The sequence below is a fragment of the Pelophylax lessonae genome (genome assembly GCF_965119305.1).
Source record: "Pelophylax lessonae genome assembly, chromosome: 1".
Classification (NCBI taxonomy): Eukaryota; Metazoa; Chordata; class Amphibia; order Anura; family Ranidae; genus Pelophylax; species Pelophylax lessonae.
Window position 1 is genome coordinate 729,085,329 of NC_138768.1, and position 22,871 is coordinate 729,108,199.

General features: G+C 44.8%; 1 protein-coding gene across 1 annotated transcript in view; it reads left to right on the top strand.

Annotated features, from left to right (window-relative positions):
* Positions 1-22,871, top strand: part of MTMR7 (myotubularin related protein 7) — a 117,129-nt gene that overhangs the window by 76,321 nt on the left and 17,937 nt on the right. Inside the window, exons 9-12 of the mRNA XM_082262025.1 lie at positions 942-1,067; positions 1,173-1,222; positions 5,252-5,452; positions 12,863-12,997. Of these exons, the coding sequence (XP_082118151.1) occupies positions 942-1,067; positions 1,173-1,222; positions 5,252-5,452; positions 12,863-12,997 (512 nt within the window). The remainder of the gene's footprint in view (positions 1-941; positions 1,068-1,172; positions 1,223-5,251; positions 5,453-12,862; positions 12,998-22,871) is intronic.

Consider the following 22,871-nt stretch of genomic DNA (forward strand, 5'->3'; position numbering starts at 1 on the left):
CCCAAAGCACACCTCCAAACTATGCAAGAACTATTTAGGGAAGAAGCAGTCAGCTGATATTCTTTCTGTAAAGAAGTGGCCAGCACAGTCACCAGATCTCAACCCTATTGAGCTGTTGTGGGAGCAGCTTGACCATGTGGTATGCAAGAAGTGCCCATCAAGCCAATCCAACTTGTGGGAGGTGCTTCAGGAAGCATGGGGTGAAATTTCTTCAGATTACCTCAACAAATTGACAGCTAGAATGCCAAAGGTCTGCAAGGCTGTAATTGCTGCAAATTGAGAAATCTTTGATGAAAGCAAATTTTGAAGGACAAATTATTATTTCTGTTCAAACGGTTTTTATTAAAGCAGAAGGAATGTAGTACAAAACAATACCAATAGGTAATAGTGGTGCATAACAGATGAATACACGTCAAAATGACATTATTAACAGCAAGTAGTAGCATAACAAACAGGTTTAGGAATAGGGAAGGGGCAAGCTGGGCGCCCCGGTATGCAAGTACAAAGGATAAACACCGTGCATAAGGGCGGCTGGGGGTAGGGCAAAAAGGGAGGCCGTAGTGCAGCAAAAGTTGGTGGTCCAGCCACAACAGGGAAACAAATAAGGTAGCGGCCAACTCAAGGCAATAAGGGGGGGGGGAGAAAAAAGAAGAGTAAGAGGGACAAGAAGGATGGGGGGGGGGGATATGCGGGGGAGGAAGGGTGCCCGGAGGGAGTCCCGGGCCACTGATGTGGTTCAGGACAAATTATTATTTCAAATAAAAATCATTATTTCTAACCTCCTCAATGTCTTGACTATATTTTCTATTCATTTTGCTACTCATTTGATGAAAAAAGTGTGAGTTTTCATGGAAAACAGGAAATTATCTGGGTGACCCCAAACTTTTGAACGGTAGTGTATATATCATATCATGTTTTTTTTATCAGTTTTTTTCTTGCAGGCAGTAGCTGAAGAGGGGACTAGTGTGCTCGTCCACTGTTCTGATGGATGGGACCGCACATCCCAGGTTTGCTCAGTGGCAAGTCTACTCCTTGACCCATACTACAGAACCATCAAAGGCTTTATGGTAAGAGATCCAGTGAAGTTGTGTTATATTTGCATAGTTCTATTGTGGATAATCGCTTATTCCCAGATAAATTCTAATGACATTTTTTGTCTTACTTTTCTTCAGGTATTGATTGAGAAAGATTGGATTTCGTTTGGTCATAAATTTAATCACCGGTAATATTGGAAAAAAGAAGCATTATGTAGACATGGTTATGTTTTTTTAATTTATCTAAAGGCCTAGATAAATTTGTTGGAAACGTGAAATACGTTAGTGCATGCTGCACCAATTTTAGCTGTGATTTCTGTAATTATTGCTATTATACAGCCCTGCTCCTGAGAGCTAACAATCTAATAATCCCTATGATCATTGGCTCCATGTATTGCCCAAAAAGTGGTATATTTTCCTATTGCGGTATTTAGAAAAATACACAGCATGCTCAAATGTTTGTGACATTCATCAAATTAATGCTTTATAAATATACCCCAAAGAATGGAGGAGACACCATAGAGAAAAGGCACTGCTGAAAGCAATGGCAGCTAGAGAACCTTAACTCCAGACATGTAATGTCATCCAGAATTTGCCACTGTGCTGAAGTCCAGGCCATACGTTTGAACTTTTGGCTCTTACTTGGGGCCTGTAGAGGAACTGAAAATCAGTTTGCTGTGAAGATCTCTGGGCAGCCATGCTTCGCCATGAAGAGTCATCCCGTGCTGTGGAAATAGGGGAGCACAGAGAATTACACAAGAGCCTGGAATATGGGCTTTAGAGAGGAGGCAGACCCAAGGGAGCGAAGAGGTGATGGCTCAATGGAGACCACCAATCATGCTGGCAATCACACCAAGACTCTATAGCCTGTTGTATAAGAGCTGTTAAACAAATATCTTTTTCTATGACTGCTCAATATTTTTACGACCTACACTGTAGATTTGCCAGTTTGCTATGTTAAACTTTCTGTAAGTTTTTTCTAGCACAGAAATGTTAAAGAAAAGCTCTACATACAGTGCATCTGGAAAGTATTCACAGCACTTCACTTTTTTCCACATTTTGTTATGTTACAGCCGTATCCCAAAGTGGATTAAATTCATTATTTCCCTCAGAATTCTACAAAAAATACCCCATAAAGACAACTTGCAGAAGTTTGTAATCTTTGCAAATTTATTAAAAATAAAAAACAAAAAAAATTTACATGTACAAAAGTATTCACAGCCTTTGCCATGACACTCAAAATTGAGCTCAGGTGCATCCTGTTTCCACTGATCATCCTTGAGATGTTTCTACAACCTGATTGGAGTTCACCTGTAGTAAATTCAGTTGATTGGACATGATTTGGAAAGGCACACACCTGTCTATATAATGTCCCACAGTTAACAGTGCATGTCAGAGCACAAACCAAGCCATGAAGACCAAGGAATTGTCTGTAGACCTCTGAAACAGGATTGTATCGAGGCACAGATCTGGGGAAGGGTACAGAAACATCTCTGCAGCATTGAAGGTCCCAGTGAGCACAGTGGACTCCATCATCCCTAAATATAAGAAGTTTAGAACAACCAGGACTCTTCCTAGAGTGGGCCACCCAGACAAACTGAGCGATCGGGGGTGACGGGTCTTAGTCAAGGAGGTGACCAAAAACCCTATGGTCACTCTGACAGAGCTCAAGTGTTTCTCTGTGGAGAGAGAACCTTCCAAAAGAACAACCATCTCTGCAGCCCTCCACCAATCAGGCTTGTATGGTAGGGTGGCAAGACAGAAGCCACTCCCTAGTAAAAAGTGTATGACCGCCCGCCTAAAGTTTTGCCAAAAGGCACCTGAAGGGCTCTCCGACCACAAGAAACAAAATTCTGTGTTCGGATGAAACGGATGGAACTCTTTGGCCTGAATATTGGGCAAGCATCCTGTCTGGAGGAAACCAGGCCACTGCTCATCAGCTGGCCAATATCATCCCCACAGTAAAGCATGGTGGTGGCAGCATCATGCTGCGGGGATGTTTTTCAGCCGCAGGAACTGGGAGACTAGTCAGGATTGAAGGAAGGATGAAAACCTGCTCCAGAGCACTCTGGATCTGACTGGGGGGGGGGGGGAGGTTCATCTTCCAACAGGACAACAACCCTAAGCACACAGCCAAGATAACAAAAGGGTGGCTACGGCACAACTCTGCGAATGTTCTTGTGTGGCCCAGCCAGAGTCCAGACTTGAACCTGATTTGAACACCTCTGGAGAGATCTAAAAAATGGCTGTGCACCGATGCTCCCTATCCATCTTGATGGCGCTTGAGAGGTCTTGCAAAGAAGAAAGGGAGAAACTGCCAAAAATAGGTCTTCTGAGCTTATAGCATACTCAAAAAGACTTGATGCTGTAATTGATGCCAAAGGTGCTTCAACAAATTATTGAGCAAAGGCTGTACATACTTATGTACATGTGATTTTTTTTTTTTAGTTTTAATAAAATTGCAAAGATTTCAAACAAACTTCTTTTAGGTTGTTATTATGGGATATTGTTTGTAGAATTTTGAGGAAAATAATAAATGTAATCCATTTTATAATAAGGCTGTAACATAACAAAATGTGGAAAAAGTGAAGTGCTGTGAATAGTTTCCGGATGCACTTTAAGTCTCCAAACATTCAGCACACCATGGTGAAGTAAAACATTTAGTGAAAATTTAAAAAGGAACACCAAATGGTGTATCTTGATGTTATTTGGGTCTTTCCTGTCATCCTCTACAGGTATTTGTGCATTCAAAGAAGGCCAGTTTCAGAGGGAACCCTGCGGGAGTGCTATCTTGTAGTTTTGCGCTTTACACCCTTTAAAAAATACAGTGGCAAGGAAGGAAGAGCGCCAAATTGAGTGTAGCATAAAAAGCAGCAGATTTAATAAATGGTAAAAGACTCCCAATATAACAAAATATAAAACACATTGGAAGTAGTAAACCTCACTGTGAGATGTCTGTCCGGATCTATGCAGTCCCGGCCACGCTGCTAGAGTCCAGAGTTCCAAGGCTGGACAAGAGGCACATGGCGAGCTGTAAAGACGTCATCGAGGGCAGGACAGGAGGTGTGGCCGTAAACTTAAAAAAGCTACAATAGTTTCTACAAGGGAAATATTCTTAACTGTTTTATCTAGTAGTAAATGATATTGATCTTGACATGTTTCTCATGCTGAAAATTGGGGGTCACCAAACTTTCTAAACAAAAAGCGTGTTTACTGCTGGCATCGAGGGGAGGACAGGAGGTATAACAGTGGCCATACCCACTCTTGTCCCCTCGAGGACGGCTCACCCTGTGCCTCTCCTCCAGCCTTGGAACTCTGGACTCCAGCAGTGTGTCCGGGACTGGTTTCTGCACGGACTGCAGCGAAACGGACGGACATATAGTGAGGTTTACTACTTCCAATGTGCTTATCTTTTGTTATCTTGTGAGTCTTTTGCCATTATATTAAATCTGTTGGTTTTCATGCTACACTTAGATTGGTGCCACTCTTTCTTCCTTGTATTTGCCCACAGAGCTACCTTCTACTTTGACAGCCGGCTCCCTATACACTGAGTATCCCTTGGACCCTACAGCACTAGGTCTATGCCCGCACCCTGTGGACTTTTCTATAGATGGTTTTTAACCTACTTTAATGTTTGAACTTTCTATGTATATAGCCTTTAATTTATTTGGGATAAGTTATTGATCTATCCCACCCTATATGGTTGTTACCAGTCACATTTCTTTGATACTCCTCTAAGCGCTTTTCATACCCTTACCCTTTTTCATACCCTATACCTTTGTAAAAACTACAATAATCAGCATCCCTTGTGCTGATGGCTTTATAGACAGAGGTCTGGCTTGTCCCAGAACATCTTTTAGCTACCAGTGGGTGGTGGTAGGTGGGTATCTGGAGACCATAACACACTCTGCAGCCCCCTAACTGTACCTAGAAGACCTAGGGACACTGTCTGGAGTTCAAGACACAGTGGCCAGGGAGGGGGACACATTCATGGCAGTCTTTTATAGCAGTTTTTTAGTTGTGGCATATAGAGAGTTACTAAATTGGGTTATAATGAAAGAGGTGCAAGGAAAAAATATTTTTTACAGGATATGCATTCACGCATTTTTTTATTTCTACCCAGATCTCGGATCTAGAAGTAAATATAGCTGATATGTTTCTTGGTATAAAATGTGTAATGTTCTGTTTTATGTGTAATGTTCTGTTTTATGTATCAGATATGGACATTTAGATGGGGACCCAAAGGAAGTATCCCCAGTGATTGACCAGTTTCTGGAGTGTGTCTGGCAGCTTATGGAACAATTTCCATGTGCATTTGAGTTTAATGAGAGGTTCCTCGTCCATATTCAGCATCATATATACTCCTGCCAGTATGGAAACTTTCTGTGCAATTGCCAGAGAGAGAGGAAAGAACAGAGGTGAGAAAACAAATGTGGCTTCATACTGTATATCTATGTGGCCAGAGTAATGTGAGAGCCATACACTGCAAACCCTTCTCTGTACCTTTCTTAGTTATTGAAACCGCTGTATTGTTGTCCTTACACCTCTCTGTCCTTGAAAGGGAATCTGTACTTAGAAATATGCAAGCTGTATTTGCTGAGCTTGCTCTGAAAATGTTAGTTCCCCATCTATTTCTGGCTGTAGTACTGAGACACTGACCCTGAATAATCTTGCAGATCGCAGATCAGAAAAATCAAAAGTTCTAATCTGCATATTTTTTTTTTTGTCATAAAAAGGACAGAAGCCACTGGACAACCAGGGAACTATTAATTTTCTTTCGTTCATTGTCGGACACCACTCTCCAGTATTCTGAACAATTGAGTTTTATTGCCCCCTACAGTAGTAGGACACTAAGCAGAAAAAATAACTTGGCTATGCTTATGGGCTGTCCTAGGTGGTATACTCCACCCCTCTCTGCTATAACTCTTTTTTTGCCTAATCAGGACCTAGTTTCCTGCCAGGATCTCTGGTCCTGGCAATTTTTTCCTTTTTTAAATGTCTTTTTTTTTCTCCTGTTTTTTTTCCTGCGAGATCTACAATCAACTGCCGGACTGGGCGACAGGCTGGATAATCTAGATTCAGTGGTCACCCCAGTCTTGCCAGTGCATGCAGACCACAGCTCCACGCTAGGATGGCTGCGACATAGCCCTGCTGGACGGGGACTGGGCTGAGAGTTAAACACCTTGTGAGGATGCATACGACCAGGTCTCGGCCTGAGTTGGGGCGTTCCTCCATCCTGCCTGCCTGGCTTGTAACTGTCCCCCCTGGAGGGTTTTGAGGTGGACGCGGGCCCCTCCCAGGGTTGGTCAGATCTGCGGGTTCCCCTCCTTCCCATCCTTCCCATCCTTCCCATCAGACCCCCCTGAATACGGTGGTCCCTGTGGGTTATCTACCATCTGGGGCAGCGTGGTGGTTTCCATCTCCCATCTGGGGTAGCGTGGTGGTTTGGGATGTGTCTGGGGCTGGAATGTGCTGCTGGTGGAGGTGGGGGGGGGGGGGCTGATGTGCGCCAACAGTGACTCGACTATCAGCTGGAGGGGGGGATACTACCTGCTATGGGGGCCATGTGCCTGTTTCCCCCCCTCCCTCATGCTTGCAGCCTGGGCTCCAGGGTTCCCTCCTGGGGCCGTGCGTGGTGGCCATTCTGTTGTAGCCATGTTTGTGTAGACCAGGGGGCCTTTTTCATTGGTCCGGCATGCTAAAGAGGCGGCTATTACAGAGGACCCTCTGGGTGGCGATCTCAGCTGTGGGAGCTCCTCTTTTCCTCTGGTGCTGGCTCCTGGGTCTCTCTTTCCCCTGGACACCGCACATGGAGCAAGTTTTATTGATGGAGTCTCTGGATCATGTCCCCCCCCCCCAGAGGCTGCAGTTCCCTCGAGGTCCCAACCATCCATCAGTGCAATGACCGCTGTCCTGGAGTCCTTTGTGTACCGGGCGGATGTGGCTTTTAGGCAGCGGGCTAGCAAAAAGTGCCCCTTGCCTCATCTGTCTCCTCCAGATCCTGAACCTGACTTTGCCGCCATGTACCGTGCCTATCCTGCAGGGTCTGCGACCACGCTTCCTGAATTATCAGATAGTGAGGATGATTCCTCCACACCTGTAGCTGCACATGAGAAGGCTCTTGTGGACGCACTAATTGTGTCTGCGTGAAACTTTAAGAATGGAGGATGCAGCTGAAGCTGTGGCGGAGGTGGCTGTCCTCTTTTGGCACTCACAAGCCGCCTCGCGCAGCAAAAGTGTTTCCTTATCCCTCCTATTTTGACAGATTTGTCGCAAAAGAGTGGTAGCGTCCAAAACGCCCCTTTGTGGTTCCTAAATGCTTTGTGGTGATATACCCTTTTGAGGAGTCCCTCCTTAAAAAGTGGACTGTTTGAGTTTGAATAAGGCAATCATGATTTTGGTTAAGGAATAGCCAGCCTTTAAAAATCTGGCTGACAGAAAAGCGGAGGCTATAGCTTGCAATATGTTCATTGTTGCTGGTTCGGCGCTTAGGCCGGTCTTCACCGTTGCCCTGGTGTCACAAACTCTGAGTGGGCTAAACCTTTGCACCGTGACCTATGGACCGGCCACATCTTGAATATGTCGTCCAGTTCTGGGCATCGGTCCTCAGAAAGGATGTGCTGGAACTGGAGAAAGTCCAGAGAAGGGCAACAAACATAATTAGGGGAATGGAGGACATCTGCTAAGAGGAAAGACTGCAAGCATTGATCTTCTTAGTTCTGGAGAAGAGACACTTGAGAGGGGATATGATATCAATATACAAATACCGTATATTACCGTAATACGTTTCTGTGATGCCTCTTTGGATGCGGCTCCCCTGATCCCTAGGCTGATTGTTTCGGTAGTGGCATATTGTGACTTAAGTGTTAGTCTATTAAAAAAAAAAAAACCTCTCACTGATTTACCTTTTCAGGGCAATTGCCTGTTTGGGGCTACCTTTGATGACATCATTAAGAGTCTAACAGGGGAGGGGAAGAGTACCTTTTCTTCCACAGGCTGGAAAGGATAAGGAACCTCGTTGCAGACGTGGTCTGTCTTTCTCAGCTCACAAGAAGTTTTTTCGTCCCTCAGGATCCACTTACAAGGGTTTAAAACCATTCAAGTCCACTTTGGAAGGTTCTAAGCGGCCCTGGTCTGCCAAGCCGAGAGCAGGATTCTCTGGACCCGCGGATGAGGCTCCTTCAGCATGAAGGTGCGCCCTTACCCGTGCTTGGGGTGGGGGGGGCATTTTCGCTGGTATTCGGCCCGTGGACCTCTTTTGTAAACGACAAATGGGTCCACAAAGTGATACTGTCCGGCTACAAGATCGTTCTTGCCCTCCAGAAAAGTTCTTCCCTTCCAATGTGTGTCTGTCCCTGGACTGATTGCAGGCTCTCTTTGGGGTGGTAAAAGACCTGCTGCTTCAGAGTGTGATCGTCCCAGTTTTGGCCTCGGAACGGTTTCAGGATTTTTATTCAAACTGGTTCACGGTCCCAAAGAAAGAGGGCAAGGTATGTCTGATTCTGGACCTCAAGGCCCTGAACTGCTTTGTGCCGGTGCAGAAGTTTAGAATGGAGTCCATTCGCACAGTGGTGGCATCCCTTCATCAGGGGGATTTTCTTGCCTCTATCAATATCAAGGATGCTTACTTGCACATTACAATATGTGCCCGACACCAGCGCTTCCTCCATTTTTGCTGTAGGAGAGGAACATTATCAGTTTGTGGAGTTACCCTTTGGACTCGCCTTCACTCTTTGGGTCTTCACTAAAGTTTCGGCTCCAGTTCTGGCGTTAGTACATCAGTGGGGGATTGCGGTACTGGGCTATCTGGATGACCTCCTCTTGCAAGCGGAGTCCTCTGCTGCCCTGATGGACAATGTGGAGATCACTATACAGAATCTGAGGGAGTTCAGTTTGCTTCTAAATTACCAGAAGTCTGCTCAGATTCCATTCAGAAAATTGGATTATCTGGGTCTGACTTTCGATTCAGCTGTAGCCAGAGTGTTCCTTCCTCTGGACGAACTCCAGAAGTGGCATGCTGCGATTCATCTCCTTCTGTCTAGCAGATGGTCATCCTTCCGGACTTGCATGCGGGTGCTGGGCCTAATGGTATCTACCTTCGAGGCGGTTTCCGTTTGCACAGTTCCATAAGAGGTCCCTTCAAAGGGAGATCCTGGTCAAATGGGAAAAGTGTCTGAAGACTCTGAACAATCAGTTCCGGCTGAGTGGGGAAATCAAGGGGTCTCTGGTCTGGTGGCTTCACTCTCCGGCTCTTCGGCAAGGCAAATCCTTTCTCCCCTTGTATTGGACAGTGGTCACCATGGATGACAGTCTGTCCGGGTGGGGAGGTGTCCTGGGTCTGAGCTCTGCTCAGGATGTTTGGACACTGGAAGAGCCAGATTGCCGATAAATGTCTTGGAACTCCGGGCGATCAGGCTGTGCCTGGAACACTAGGCAGATTGACTCCGGGGGCTTCCGGTGCAGATTCAGTTGGACAATGCCACGACGGGGGCTTATGTCAATCACCAGGGCGGAAGAAAGAACGTATTGGCAGCCCTGGAAGTGGGCCGAATGCTTTGTTCTGGCCCTCTCCTCCGTATGCATTTCAGGAGTGGAAAACTGATAGGCAGACTGTCTTACTCAGCAGGCGTTGGACCAAGGGGAGTGGTCCCTTCGTCCGGATGTGTTTCGTCAGATATGTCTCTGGGGGGGAACCCCCGAGGGGAATCTGTTGGCGTCTGGGCTCAACAGAAAGGTACCGAGGTTTGTGGCAAGGTCACAGGATCCTTTTGCGGATGCCACAGACGCTCTGGTGGACCCGTGGGGCCAGTATTGTCTTTACTACCCCTTCCCTCTCAAGCTTCTGCCGTGGCTCTTGCGCAGAATCGAGGCTCTGAAGATTCTGGTCATTCTAGTGGCCCCGAACTGGCCTTGCCGTTCTTGGGGAGGATCTCTTGTCTCAAGAGCCAATCTTCCATCCTGCTTTACAGTCGCTGGCTTTGACGTCCTGGCTGTTGAAAGCCAGGGGCTGAAGGATAGAGGTTTGTTTGGGTTGGTGATTCCAACACTGCTGGAGGCTAGGAAGTCTACCTCTAGGAAGATCTACTATCATACGTGGAAAGCGTACATTTCGTGGAGTGAGTCGATTGCTTTTCACCCTCATTCTTTTTCGGGGGTTTGGATTTTGACCTTCCTTCAACGGGGTGTTTGAGCAGAAATTTGCCTTGAGTATCCTCAAAGCCCAGGTGTCGGTCTTGGCGGTCTTCTTTCAGTGAACCCTGGCTATGCACTCTCTGGTAGATACCTTTTGTTCAAGGGTTTCCGAAATCGGACTCCACCTGTGTGGTCTCCTTTACCGCAGTGGGATCTGAGTTTGGTGTTTTCAGTTTCTAGAGGCCACCCTTTGAGAATATTCTGGAGATTCCCCTACCCAGAAGGTGGCCTTTTTGGTGGCTATCACCTCTGCTCGCAGGGTGTCGGAGCTGGCGGCTTTTATCTTGTCGTGCCCCCTACTTGGTGGTCCACAGCGATAAGGTGGTTCTTCGCCTATGTCCATCGTCCTTTCCTAAGGTAGTGTCTGATTTCCATTTGAATGAAGACCTTGTGTTGCCCTCCCTGTGTCCCAGGCCCACACATTCTAAGGAATTTGCATTACATACCCTGGATGTGGTTCAGGCACTTCGTGGCTGCCAGATACACCCGGAGTCTTTTCAGAGGTCAGACTCACTGTGATTACGGACGGGCCAAGAAAAGGGCTGCCTGCTTCTTCTGCAACCATTTCCAGATATATCAGACAGACGGTGACTCTGGCCTATTCAATCAAGATTCAGGTTCCTCCTTTACCTGCCACTGTGCACTCTACTCGGTCGCTTAGTGCTTTATGGGCCTTCCGTCACCAAGCATCAGTGGTGCAGGTTTGCAAGGTTGCCACCTGGTCGCTGGTGACCACTTTCACGAAATTCTATAAAGTGGATGTTTTGGCATCTGCGGTTGCTTCCTTTGGCTGCAAGGATTTGCAGGCTGCTGTTTAGGGGGTCCCTTCCCTCTTTGGGGGTGTATTGTTCAGGTTAGGCTTGTTTTTTGTTGTTGAGCTCCTGTTTACCTCGTTGGCTTTTGTGTTTAGCCTTTTTTTTTTTTTTTGTCCCACCCCTCATGTTTGGCACTGCTTGGGGACATCCCAATGGTTCAGAATACTGGAGAGCTTTGTCCGTCAATGGAAGAAAGCAGAAAATTGGATTTTTGACTTACCGTAAAATCCATTTCTCTGAGTTCATTGACGGACACAGCACCTACCCACACCTAAAGCAGAGCGGGGGGAGTATACCACCTCGGATTGCCCAAAGGCATAGCCAAGTTCTTTTTTTCTGCTCTTGTAGGGGGCAATAAAACCCAATGGTTCAGAATACTGGAGAGCTGTGTCCGTCAATGAACTCAAAGAAATGGATTTTACGGTAAGTCAAAAATCCAATTTTTCAGAATGAGAGGTATGTAATGGCTTCCCTGAAGCAGGTTTCCTTTCAAGCCTATGACCAACTTTACATGTGTATGTAAAAACTCCAGTCCATTTCATAAGCAGATAGACTTTTTCTGTCCTTTGTTTTTCGATATGTAGTTAAATCTAACCAGATTCCCCATTTCACATACTTCACTAATTGGAATAGTTACTCAGTATATAAATTCTTAACACATCTTTGGCCTTATTAAAGTCCAGTACAGGTGGACTAAGGACATATGTAGTTGCCCATTGCACTACACTAGACTAACAATGTAGATTACACAGCAAAATATAAGAGCGCTTCTGTGATGTGTTGCAGTGGATTGTGCAGAAGTTAACCCAGTAAAACCTCCATTGTGTCATGAAGACAAAGCTTCTATTTTTGTTTTTGACCATCTAAGCTCTGATGTGCTGTGGTGGTATAAATTGCAACATACTGTATGAAAAATGTGTTTTTTCTGTGCATGTATATCTGGTGGCATAGGAACACCATAATATAGAGTATATGAAGGTTCTCGTTTATCTAGGTCATGGTTAGTGGCTAGTAGTCCATAGGCTACATAGTTGTGGCGAGTAATGGTAAGTTACATTCAACTGAACTTGTTGTGTTGAAGTTGTTTCAACACTCACCCAGATGGCTTCCTCACTTCTAATGTGTTAGGAATATGCCCCACCGTTTTTATTGATATAATGAGCCTTCAGCCATGTAACTTTAACCTCTAACCTCTAACACATGTCCTAGACTCCATGACGCCATGGTGGTTGGATAAGGTAGATTATAACAGGGTGTTTTTATAAACCTTCACATTTCTATGTTCTTGGGCAATCCACATCTACCTTGACGCATTCTATGGGGATTCAAGTAAGTTGCTGAAGTGGCTCTAAATCCTGGGGTGTGTTCCCAACTATCATATTGAATTGAGGAACACATTTGACTCTGCTGACACAAATACTGGGGCACTGTTCCTTTCAGTTACCAATGATGGGACACTGTTCACTACCACTGATGCCAGGACATTTTCTACTCCCACTTTTCCATGATACATCCCCTCTAAAATCTGAAGGATAGTTAACTCGCCCTTTTGTTTAGAGAGTTTAGAGACCCCTGCTCTTCAGCATGAGGAACAAGTCCAGATCAATATAGTTTACTGTTGGGTAACACCTTTAGGAATATTTCTTTTGTAGAAACAATTGTAGTTTTTCTAAAATGATAATAGAAGGATATTGTTTGGCATTTTAGAGGCAAATGGGAGCAGAGTTATTTAGTGTTATGTGCATTCATATGACAAGCAGTTAAGATCCTGAATTTGTAATGCTGCAATATTTATCTTTTTTTTTTTTTATTATTGATTAGAATTCAAGAGAGAACATACTCCCTTTGGTCATACCTATGGAAGCAGCATTTGGATTACATGAACCCCCTTTACAGACCAAACCACAGTCAGACATTGGGCATGCTGCGACCTAATACAGCATCATCCACTATCAAGTAAGTCTTCCTTTTGTTTTTCCTTTTTCTGTTATTTGCCAGAACCAATGAAATGTTCTCTAATATATCCTGCAGAAATATATGCGTTTTTTTTAAGGCTGATTTAACCCCCTTCGCACCTAAGTGCAAAACCAATCTTCATGCCGAAGCACAATTTTACAACTTTGACAAGTGTTTAGTAAAACTGTACATATCATAACTACTTTGTGCATCCAGGTGGATTATACAGTGTTTTTTTCAGGACAAATTGGGCTTTCATTTGGTGGTAAATGGTAATGGATATTGGTTTTTTTTTTTTATTAACAAGGAAAAACTGTCCCAAAACAGTAAAAAAAGAAAAAAAAAACATTTTTTTTTAAATGTAGCTTTATATTTCTTGCTAGTACCATAACCGTCCACCAAAGAACAACCCAAATTAAGGTGTACGTTTTATGAAAGGGTGAATTTTTTTCTCTGTTCGCTTCTCTGCAGTTCTCCGGAGAAAATTATCTCCTCTGGCACCCTTTTTATGAAGCGGAGAACTTCAGTTCTCCCAGGGTGATCAGAGGAGAACTGTTTTCTCAGAGATCTGTGTAGAAGTGAATGGGAACGCCTGTAATCTCGTGAGACAAAGCGAGATTACCGTAGTATGAAAATCACTGGCGCGCTTTAACAAGCAGTGATAAATTATCACTGCTGAGTACACGATCCCCACTAATGTGAATAAATAATAGTCCACTTACATAAATATATATATATATATATATATATATATATATATATATATATATATATATATATATATATATACACTGAATACACACATGCATACATATACACACACACATTAAATATATATACATAAATATGGCAGGGGGACATGATTACTGTGTTGGGGGGTATGAACGAGAAAGAAGGAAGTCGATAATCTTCCTTTTTCCCCCTCAGTTCTCCCCTCACTTCACTCCCCGCTTCACAAGCTCCAGGCTGGTGAATCGGGGAGAGTGAATTCTGACCCAGATCGCCAGTGAAGTGCGGAGATCGCAGCTTCATAGCCTGGCTGTTTCTGTGTCAGTCAATGACAGATTCCCGTGTGAAGAGATGATCAGCGAAGAACATGTTCTCCGCTGATCATTTCTGTTTCATAAACTGAGAATGATCAGAAATGAGCTGTGATCAGCAGGATCACTGCTCATCTCCGTTTCATAAAAGGACACCTAAATTCTCCTGCTCCTGATCACAGTGATACCATATATGTGTATGTTGTTTGTACCTGTAGCACAGTCGAAAAACAATAGCGCGCATTTTGCTTTTCTTTTTATCCTACCTAAAACACACTGACACTGATTTAAAAAAAAAAATAAAAATCCTGTCCAAAAAAAAAAAAAAACTGACCCTGACTTTGACTGATCATTGTGATAGCCAATCAGAGGCTATCACAGCGTTTGGGTGATCCCGAATCAGGAGTTCCGGGTCCAGATTGTTAGTATAGGGTTTGAGGCTTTTCTTGAGACCCTCCGGTCTCTGTGCTGGGAGCTCGCTGATTGGTGTGCTCCCAGCACAAAGGGAAATATGCAGGTATGCGGTCCCACGTAAAAAAAAAGCCCAGCCCAGTGGGGCCCAATATTGCTGTTAGGTCAGCGTAAAGGGGGTTAATCCACAGTTTGTGCTGCTGAAATTCTTGAACACAGGACTGCATGGTACCTTCAGGTTAACAATTAGGTTTAGGGGCTAGGAATTCACTTTAGTGGGTTGTTAAAGGTTAAGTTAAATTAGGGGGTTAGGTTGATATTTATTGATTAGCCTTGGTTTAAAGTGACCCTAAACAATATCATTATTCTTCAGTAATCTATACATATCCAATACTTAATGGCCCTGTAGTCTTTTTTTCATAAAATAGTTTGTACGATAGTATGCACGCTACAAATTTCATTATCCACAGTCCATAGTTCCTAGCCCATCTGAGGAGTGAACAAGAAAGGGTGGCTACATACAGTGGGACCATGAAGAGTGAATGTTGCCACCATCTAACAGGAAGCCTGGTTTGAGCAGCAAAAAAGCCATTTGGAGGAGGCTGAGAGCAATGGAAGATCGTTTTTTTTTTCTTTTTGTTAAGAATACATACTTAAATAAAATATATATATATTTTTTAAACCAGAGTTTAGTGTCACTTTAAGACTTGGGTTTATTAATGCCATTAACCGCTTTCCATCCCCCGTATGTTCATAAATGTACTCAGACAGGAACGGTGATATTTTGGTCACAGCTGCAGCAAGGATCAAGATATAATTTTGTTGGGCCGGCAATTCTTCACAGAGTAAAAGTAATCCAAGCAGCTAACGAGCTGTTGGATTCGTTTTACAAGCGGCGGAAGTGGGTCTCACCCCCCCATACACCGCCACCTTACCCGGGCTCTCCCGTGCAATTGGAGAGCCCTGTAAGGATGCGAAAGGCAGCATCCAGCTCTAGGCACACAGTGAGAGAAACTAATGTTGTCCCTCCCACTGTGTGGTGTCAGAAATAACAAGCAAAGAGGATTTTTTCACTTCCTGTTTCGGTTCTTTGTTTACCTGGTTGTTACCGACAAGGGAAGCATCCGATCAGATCGATCTGTGCCTAATTGGCTGCATTGGAGGCCAGAGGAGAGACTTGGGGTCTAATAGACCCTAGATATCTCCATAAAGAGGACCTGCCATGGTCTATGCTATTGCAAGGGATGTTGTTCATCCCTTGTAATAGCAATAAAGTTGATAAAAAAAAAAAAAAAAATGTAGTGTTAAAAAAAAAAATTAAAGTGCCCCCATGCTCATGTACAAATGCGAAGCCGCACATAGATCCTGCATGCATATGTTAACGGTGATCGCACCACATATGTGAGATATCTCTGCAATTGCAGAGCGAGAGCAATAATGTTTACACCAGGCCTCCTGCGTAACTCTAAACTGGAAACCTGTAAAGGCTTTTAAAGCATTGCCTATGGAGATTTGTAGGTATCGTAATTTCTCTAGCGCTCATTGACAGACGTAGTCCTCGGTGATACAGCACCTTCGGGTTATGTTGCCTCCACAGGAGCAGGACTAGACAGGAAATTAAAAAGCTCTGGCCACACCCTAGGGGCAGTCCCAGAGGGTATATCCTCTCTCTCTCTCTGCCTCAGCAAATCGGTTATTTTCTGTCTAGTTAGGAGTAAGGACCTAGATACCTTGCTGGGATCTTAGGTCCTGGCAAGATTTTTTTCTTAAAAGATTTTTTTAGACAGCTTTTTTTCTCCAGTGTTCCTGTGAGATCTTCAAGCAAGAAAGCTGAACTGGGCGACGGGCTGGATGTTGAGATCCGGTGGTCTTGTGGTGAACGCGGGCCCCTCTCTGTATGGTAAGATAGAGTCCCTCTCTATCCTATAAATGACACAGATCCTCCTACTTTGAGTGTGATTTTATGTGCAAAAAGCCAGGAGGCTTGGTTTGGGAGCTAACAATCTAATTGTATACATGTTAAAAAGATTGTAATCAGTGGCATTCTGGGAATCTTACGGTGATAAAAATAAGCTACCTACCAGTCAGAAGCCACGGACATGTAGACTGCCTTCCTAATCAGATCTCCAGCTATTAGCAGGCCTCCCGAATGGCCATGCGGTCCGCCAGGGCCGGTACCGCCAACCACGCCAAATCCCCATGCAGAGAGAGTGTTGTGTGCCCTGCAGCACACCGCTATTCAGTACAGGCCGCCGCCATTTTTTTTGCTGGATCGCACGAGCCGCCATTTTGGCGTAGCCTCGTGTCTCCAGCATGGGGGCGGCCATGTTTGAGGTGATCCAAACACCTCGTGGAGCTAGGGGAGGCGCCGGAAGGCGTGCAGAGGGGCGGAGCCGCCTCCTTTCTTCCTGGGCAGCCAGCCAAAAGACTTCCTGTTTGTCAAGACAGCGCTGTAACCTGTTGCAGTTAAACTCTGAGCATCAAGTGGTGAGCCTGGGGGTCTATCTCTCTCTCTCTCGATCGATAGGGATCCCTAGCAGGTAACACTAAGGGACTTTTTGTGGCGCTGGGGGTCTGAAAAAAAAAAAAAAAAGTTTTTTATTTTTGAATTATATTATCCAGGAAGTGACTGGAATTATCATGGACCCTGCCACACATATTCCCCCACCTGTTTCCCTCGAGGGGGCCACGGGACCCGCCGGTGCACAGAGTGTAGAGTCATTTACAGCAATTTTGGAGTCTATGGTGGCTCGGGTGGAGGCGGCCTGTCAGGGACGGGGGTCAAGGAAGCGACCCCCGCCTACCCCTATACTATCTGACACCTCTGACTCAGATTCAGAGATGGTCACTGCAGTTGCAGGTTCCTCTGCAAGGGCTGTTGTCTCAGGTAAAGCCCCCTCAGACAGTGAGGAGGACGTTTCTTCTCCCGCTATAATTCAGGAAGAAGCATTGGTGGACGCACTAGTTGTGGCAGTGCAGGAAACCTTAAAACTTGAGGCTTTACCGGCAGAGGCAACTGAAACAGAGATTCCTTTTGGTACTAATAAGCCCATCAAAACGGTGAAGGTTTTTCCTGTACCCAAGTGTTTCGGTAATCAGATTAAAGGAGAATGGGAGCATTCTAAACGTACCTTTACTATTTCCAAGCGTATTGCTAGACGCTATCCGTTTGAGGAATCCATCATTAAGAAATGGACGGTACCACCAGTGGTGGATCCACCTATTTCCAGGCTGAATAAAGCCACGGTTGTCCCAGTGGAGGACACTTCGTCCTTTAAGGATCCGGTGGATCGAAAGATGGAAGCAGAGTCCCGCACCATCTTCTCTCTGATAGGGTCAGCATTTAGACCAGTAATTGTTATTGGTCTAGTTTCCCAGACACTTACGGAATGGGCGAGAATGGTACGCCAAGACCTTAGGGGAAAAGATATTCCCCAGGAGACATCTGATTTGATGGAACAGATTATACAAGGGCTACAGTTTATCTGTGACGCAGCCTTGGACACTACTCCCTTATTAGGGCATGCATCTATGTCAGCGGTCATCCTCAGACGTGTGCTGTGGTTAAAATGCTGGTCAGCTGACCTAGGTTCCAAAAAGACCTTGACAAATCTCCCTTTTCAGGGGAATCGTCTATTTGGGGCCAACCTAGATGAAATCATTAAGGATGCCACTGGGGGCAAGAGCACTTTTTTGCCACAGGCTGCTAAAGCTAAGGGACCTCGCAACAAGCGAGGACCTTTCTTTACCGCCCATAAAGGGCGCCCGGCTGGTACAAGCGGGAAAGGCAAGACTCCTCCAGGAGGGTTCAAGAAGGGCTGGTCGGACAAGCAGAGGACCAACCCAGCCAAACCCGAAGCAAAGGAGTACACAGCCTGAAGGTGCGCCCCCACCCGGTTTCAGGGTGGGGGGACGTTTTCACCGGTATTCAGGACATTAGATCGAGCATCAACCACTACTACCGGTGCGATTCTTCCCTTCCAACATTTAAGTACTACAGGAAGCGGTAGTTACCGTTCCCTGAATAGATCTTTTCCTTTACCTTTTCCTAAGATTAGTCCCTATACCTCACAGGAATCGGATCTGGTTGACCAGATAGGCCAAGTAGCCTCTAGTCGGGTGACTTCGGTCCCTGAGGTTCAACCAGAAAAGATCACCCTTCCTGATAGCAATCAGGTATCTGATAAATGCGTGGGAACAGAAAACGACCAGACTTTCTCGGATGGTCGGGGCCAGATACCTCTAGGGACGCCTGGTTCAGATTCTATCAGCGCCAGTGGTCCTAGAAATTCTAGGCTGGCCTCCTCAAGCCGGCCTGGCCGACTTGGACATGCTAGTCGCAGACGTTCCGTGGGAACTTCGTCTCAGGGAGTGTCTGTGGTCTCAAGGACCAATTTACCATCATGCTTTACAGTCGCTGGTTTTAATGGCCTGGCCATTGAGACCCAAGTACTGAAGGACAGAGGTTTGTCTACTTCAGTCATTCCTACCCTTATTAAAGCAAGGAAAGCGACTTCCAGCAAGGTCTATTATCACACATGGAAGACTTATATTGCGTGGTGCGAATCTTTAGGATTTCCTCCACGTACCTATTCGGTGACTCGAATATTGGCCTTTTTGCAACAAGGGGTTGAGCAGAAGCTAGCCTTGAGCACCATCAAGGGTCAAGTTTCAGCATTAGCAATCTTCTTTCAGAAGCCTTTAGCTACCAAGTCCTTGGTGCGGAATTTCATCCAGGGGGTGCGGCACCTGGCTCCACCAGTCCGCGCGCCCTTACCGCCCTGGGATCTTAATTTGGTTTTGTCGGTTCTACAGAAACCTCCCTTTGAAAACATCAGGGAGATTCCCTTGCTTACTTTATCCCAGAAGGTGGCCTTCTTGGTGGCTATTACTTCTGCTCGCAGGGTGTCAGAACTGGCTGCATTATCATGCCAGTCCCCATACCTAGTGATTCATAGGGATAAGGTAGTACTTCATCCTAAGCCATCTTTTCTTCCTAAGGTGGTTTCAGATTTTCATCTGAATGAAGATATTGTACTACCTTCCTTGTGTCCTCAGCCCAAGCATCATCGGGAACATGCGTTGCATTCCTTAGATGTGGTTCGGGCAATCAGGGTATACCTGAAAGCTACGGAATCATTCCGTAAGACGGATTCACTTTTTGTGATCACGGATGGCCCCAGAAAGGGTTTGCCTGCATCTGCCGCGACCATTGCCAAATGGATTAGACAAACGGTGGTACAGGCTTATTTTATTAAGGGTCAGAGTCCTCCGTTCCCTGTTAGGGCGCACTCCACTCGAGCGCTCAGTACTTCCTGGGCCTTTTGCCATCAGGCGTCAGTGGTCCAGGTATGTAAGGCGGCCACCTGGTCGTCGGTACATACCTTTACAAAATTCTATAAAATTGATGTGACGGCATTGGCGGATGCCTCATTTGGCCGCAAGGTTTTGCAGGCCGCAATTTGAGAAGACCGGTGGTCTACCTCGAGGGTTTTTTCTGTTTGAAAAAAAAAAAAAAATGTTTTCTCTTTTTTGTTGAGTCTCATCATTAAGGATGAGCATTGTAAACTTCTAGTTGGCACCGGTTGGGCCTTCTAGATTGGGATTTGATTTTCATTTTCCCACCCCTCATTTGTGATACTGCTCTGGGACGTCCCGAAGGTGCTGTATCACCGAGGACTACGTCTGTCAATGAGCGCTAGAGAAAAATGGATTTTTGCAAAATCTTACCGTAAAATCCTTTTCTCTTAGCTCATTGACAGACGTAGTCCCCGCCCCTCTATTTTTTGAGTTGGGTTGGGTTAAAATCTCTAAAGACTGCTTTTTCACATAACTGATTTGCTGAGGCAGAGAGAGAGAGGATATACCCTCTGGGACTGCCCCTAGGGTGTGGCCAGAGCTTTTTAATTTCCTGTCTAGTCCTGCTCCTGTGGAGGCAACATAACCCGAAGGTGCTGTATCACCGAGGACTACGTCTGTCAATGAGCTAAGAGAAAAGGATTTTACGGTAAGATTTTACAAAAATCCATTTTTGGCGCTGTTCCATGGGAGGATGTCTTTTTAAAGCATGACATGTTTGGTATGTATTTATGTGGCGTTAGTTTGGTATTATACTGTGTTTTTGTGCATTACGATAAATTAGTGTATTTTTTTAAAAAATTTGCGTTTGAAAAACCGCTGTGACATAAAAATATGCTAAAAAAAACATATCTTTGGGGATTCAAAGTCATTTTCTAGTAAAAAAAAAAAAAAAATGATGCCAGAATTGGCCTGGACTGGAAGCAGTTAAGAAAGTGAAAGTGTAGGACATTGTATTTTTTGGATGACTGAAAATTTGCACGATAACAAAAACATAGAGGTTACATCACAATTACACTTTAAAGCTGGGTTCACACTTATGCGAGATGCAGGAACCACAGTGATTCTTGTGCGGGTTCCTGCATCGCATCTGACTCGCAGGCAGTTCACACTGCTCTCTGCGAATCGCTGTGGGTGTCAGTGTAAAGTTATTGACGCCCCCAAATTGGTTCACAGAACGCAGTGGGAACTGTGAAATCAGATGGAATCGGATCGCATGGGTCCGAACACCCATGCAATCCGATTGTATTGCAGACCAAAAAAAGGTCCCGGCACCATTTTGGTCTGAATGTGATGCGATTTCAGCCATATAAACTGTGTGGCTGAATTGGCATTGCATAGGCATCGCATGTGATGTGCACAGCCATGCGGTGCAAATTGCATGCAATGCTTGGCATCCCATAGGTGTGAACCCAGCCTGCAAAATGAAAACAGAGGAACGCTGCAAACACTAATTTCACAAAAAAATTTCTGGAGGTTTTTTTAAACCCTCTAGTCCAGAGCCTAGGCAATTTGGATCTTGTTTTTTTGGCTGACTATCGTGATTTCAGTGAATGACACCTAAATTATTGAAGGGTATTGAGCAATTAAGACTATTATATATTGCTTGTATTGGAAATTCAGCTATAAATAAGGTTAATAAGTCTTACGATTGACCAATCGTAAGAAGGTTGGTGAGTTGATAAATCACGTTTAGATTAACCAATAACTATGTATTACAAATGCCTACCTGACTGGATAAAAGTTAAATGCATTGTTTTAGGTAGGACTTTGCACTGCATAGTTATTAGAACATCAGAGACGGTCCTGGGGTTGTAACTTTACCAGCAGTATTCAACCCAAAAGCAAACATTTTATTATGTTTCAGCTTAGATCTTGGATGTGATGCCTGCATTTGTTTTCTTTTTAGATATTACTTCTATTTTCACCTGGTGATGCAGTCAGTAGGTACTTTTCAAAAGAATAAGCTCTCTTGCAGTTGTATAAGTTACAGGAATAAGACCAACCATTTAACATTGGCAGGGGTACTTGCAATGGTCCGCTTTCATTCATTTATGTAAAACCTTTATCCCAAAAGAACAAAAAACTGTTTGCTGTAACTGATTATTATTAGCTGGAGTTTGACTTTAATTTGTTAGAACATCTAACACTCCCCCCCCAGACTGACAATGCTGCTGTCCAAAGGTGTCCCTGTGCGTCCTCATCAAGAGTGGGGCACTCTAATTCAGAGCTGTGTTATTGGCTAGATCAGGGTTCTCCAAATGTTATAAGCAATGGGACAGTTTGCTGTCTTTGAGGCTTTACTGACTCTGGCCAGTGGGAGTAAAAGTTTGCCCCAGCATTAGTGCCCCATCATAGTTTTAAAGGGAAGTAAACGGCCCTATTGTTATTATCAGTGAGAAGAATAGTGTCCCATTGTTATTGTCAGTAAGGGTCCATTCACACTAGCGCGACTTGTCAGGCGACTTGGTCGCCTGACAAGTCGCGGTCGGTCGCTCGCCATTGAATAGTACAGGACCCGTTCTAATAGGAGCGACACAAGTCGCTCCGACTTCGAAAAAGGGTCCTGTACTACGTTGGGTGGCGACCTGGAGGCGACTTGCATTGACTTCAATTATATGTGCACCGCGACTTCACAGGTTGCCCCAGCAAGTCGTGTCCCGCCAGTCTGAATGGGCGCTAAGGGGATGGTGCCCCATCATTGTTGTAAGTTGATGGAATAGTGAAAAAAATGAATAAATAAAATGAATGAATGCAGCCACCACATTTAATGATTGTTCAGCTGCAATATATTACATTTTTGGTTTTGGGTTTCCTAAAGCTTTAAGTTTTTTTGAATGACGTATTTTGATCAAATATATCTTTATCCATGTATTGTATTATAAAATGACAGTGCAGAGTTATTCAAGATAACACAAAAGTCAGCAGGTATAATGAGGGAAGGAGGGTATGGGGGAGTTTATGAAGTGCAATGCTCTCCTTAAGATTGCATACTATATACACTCAAACATAGGCAGTGTGGAGTATTGATGGAGAGGACATGTATGTTAGCAGGGCCTTTTGGG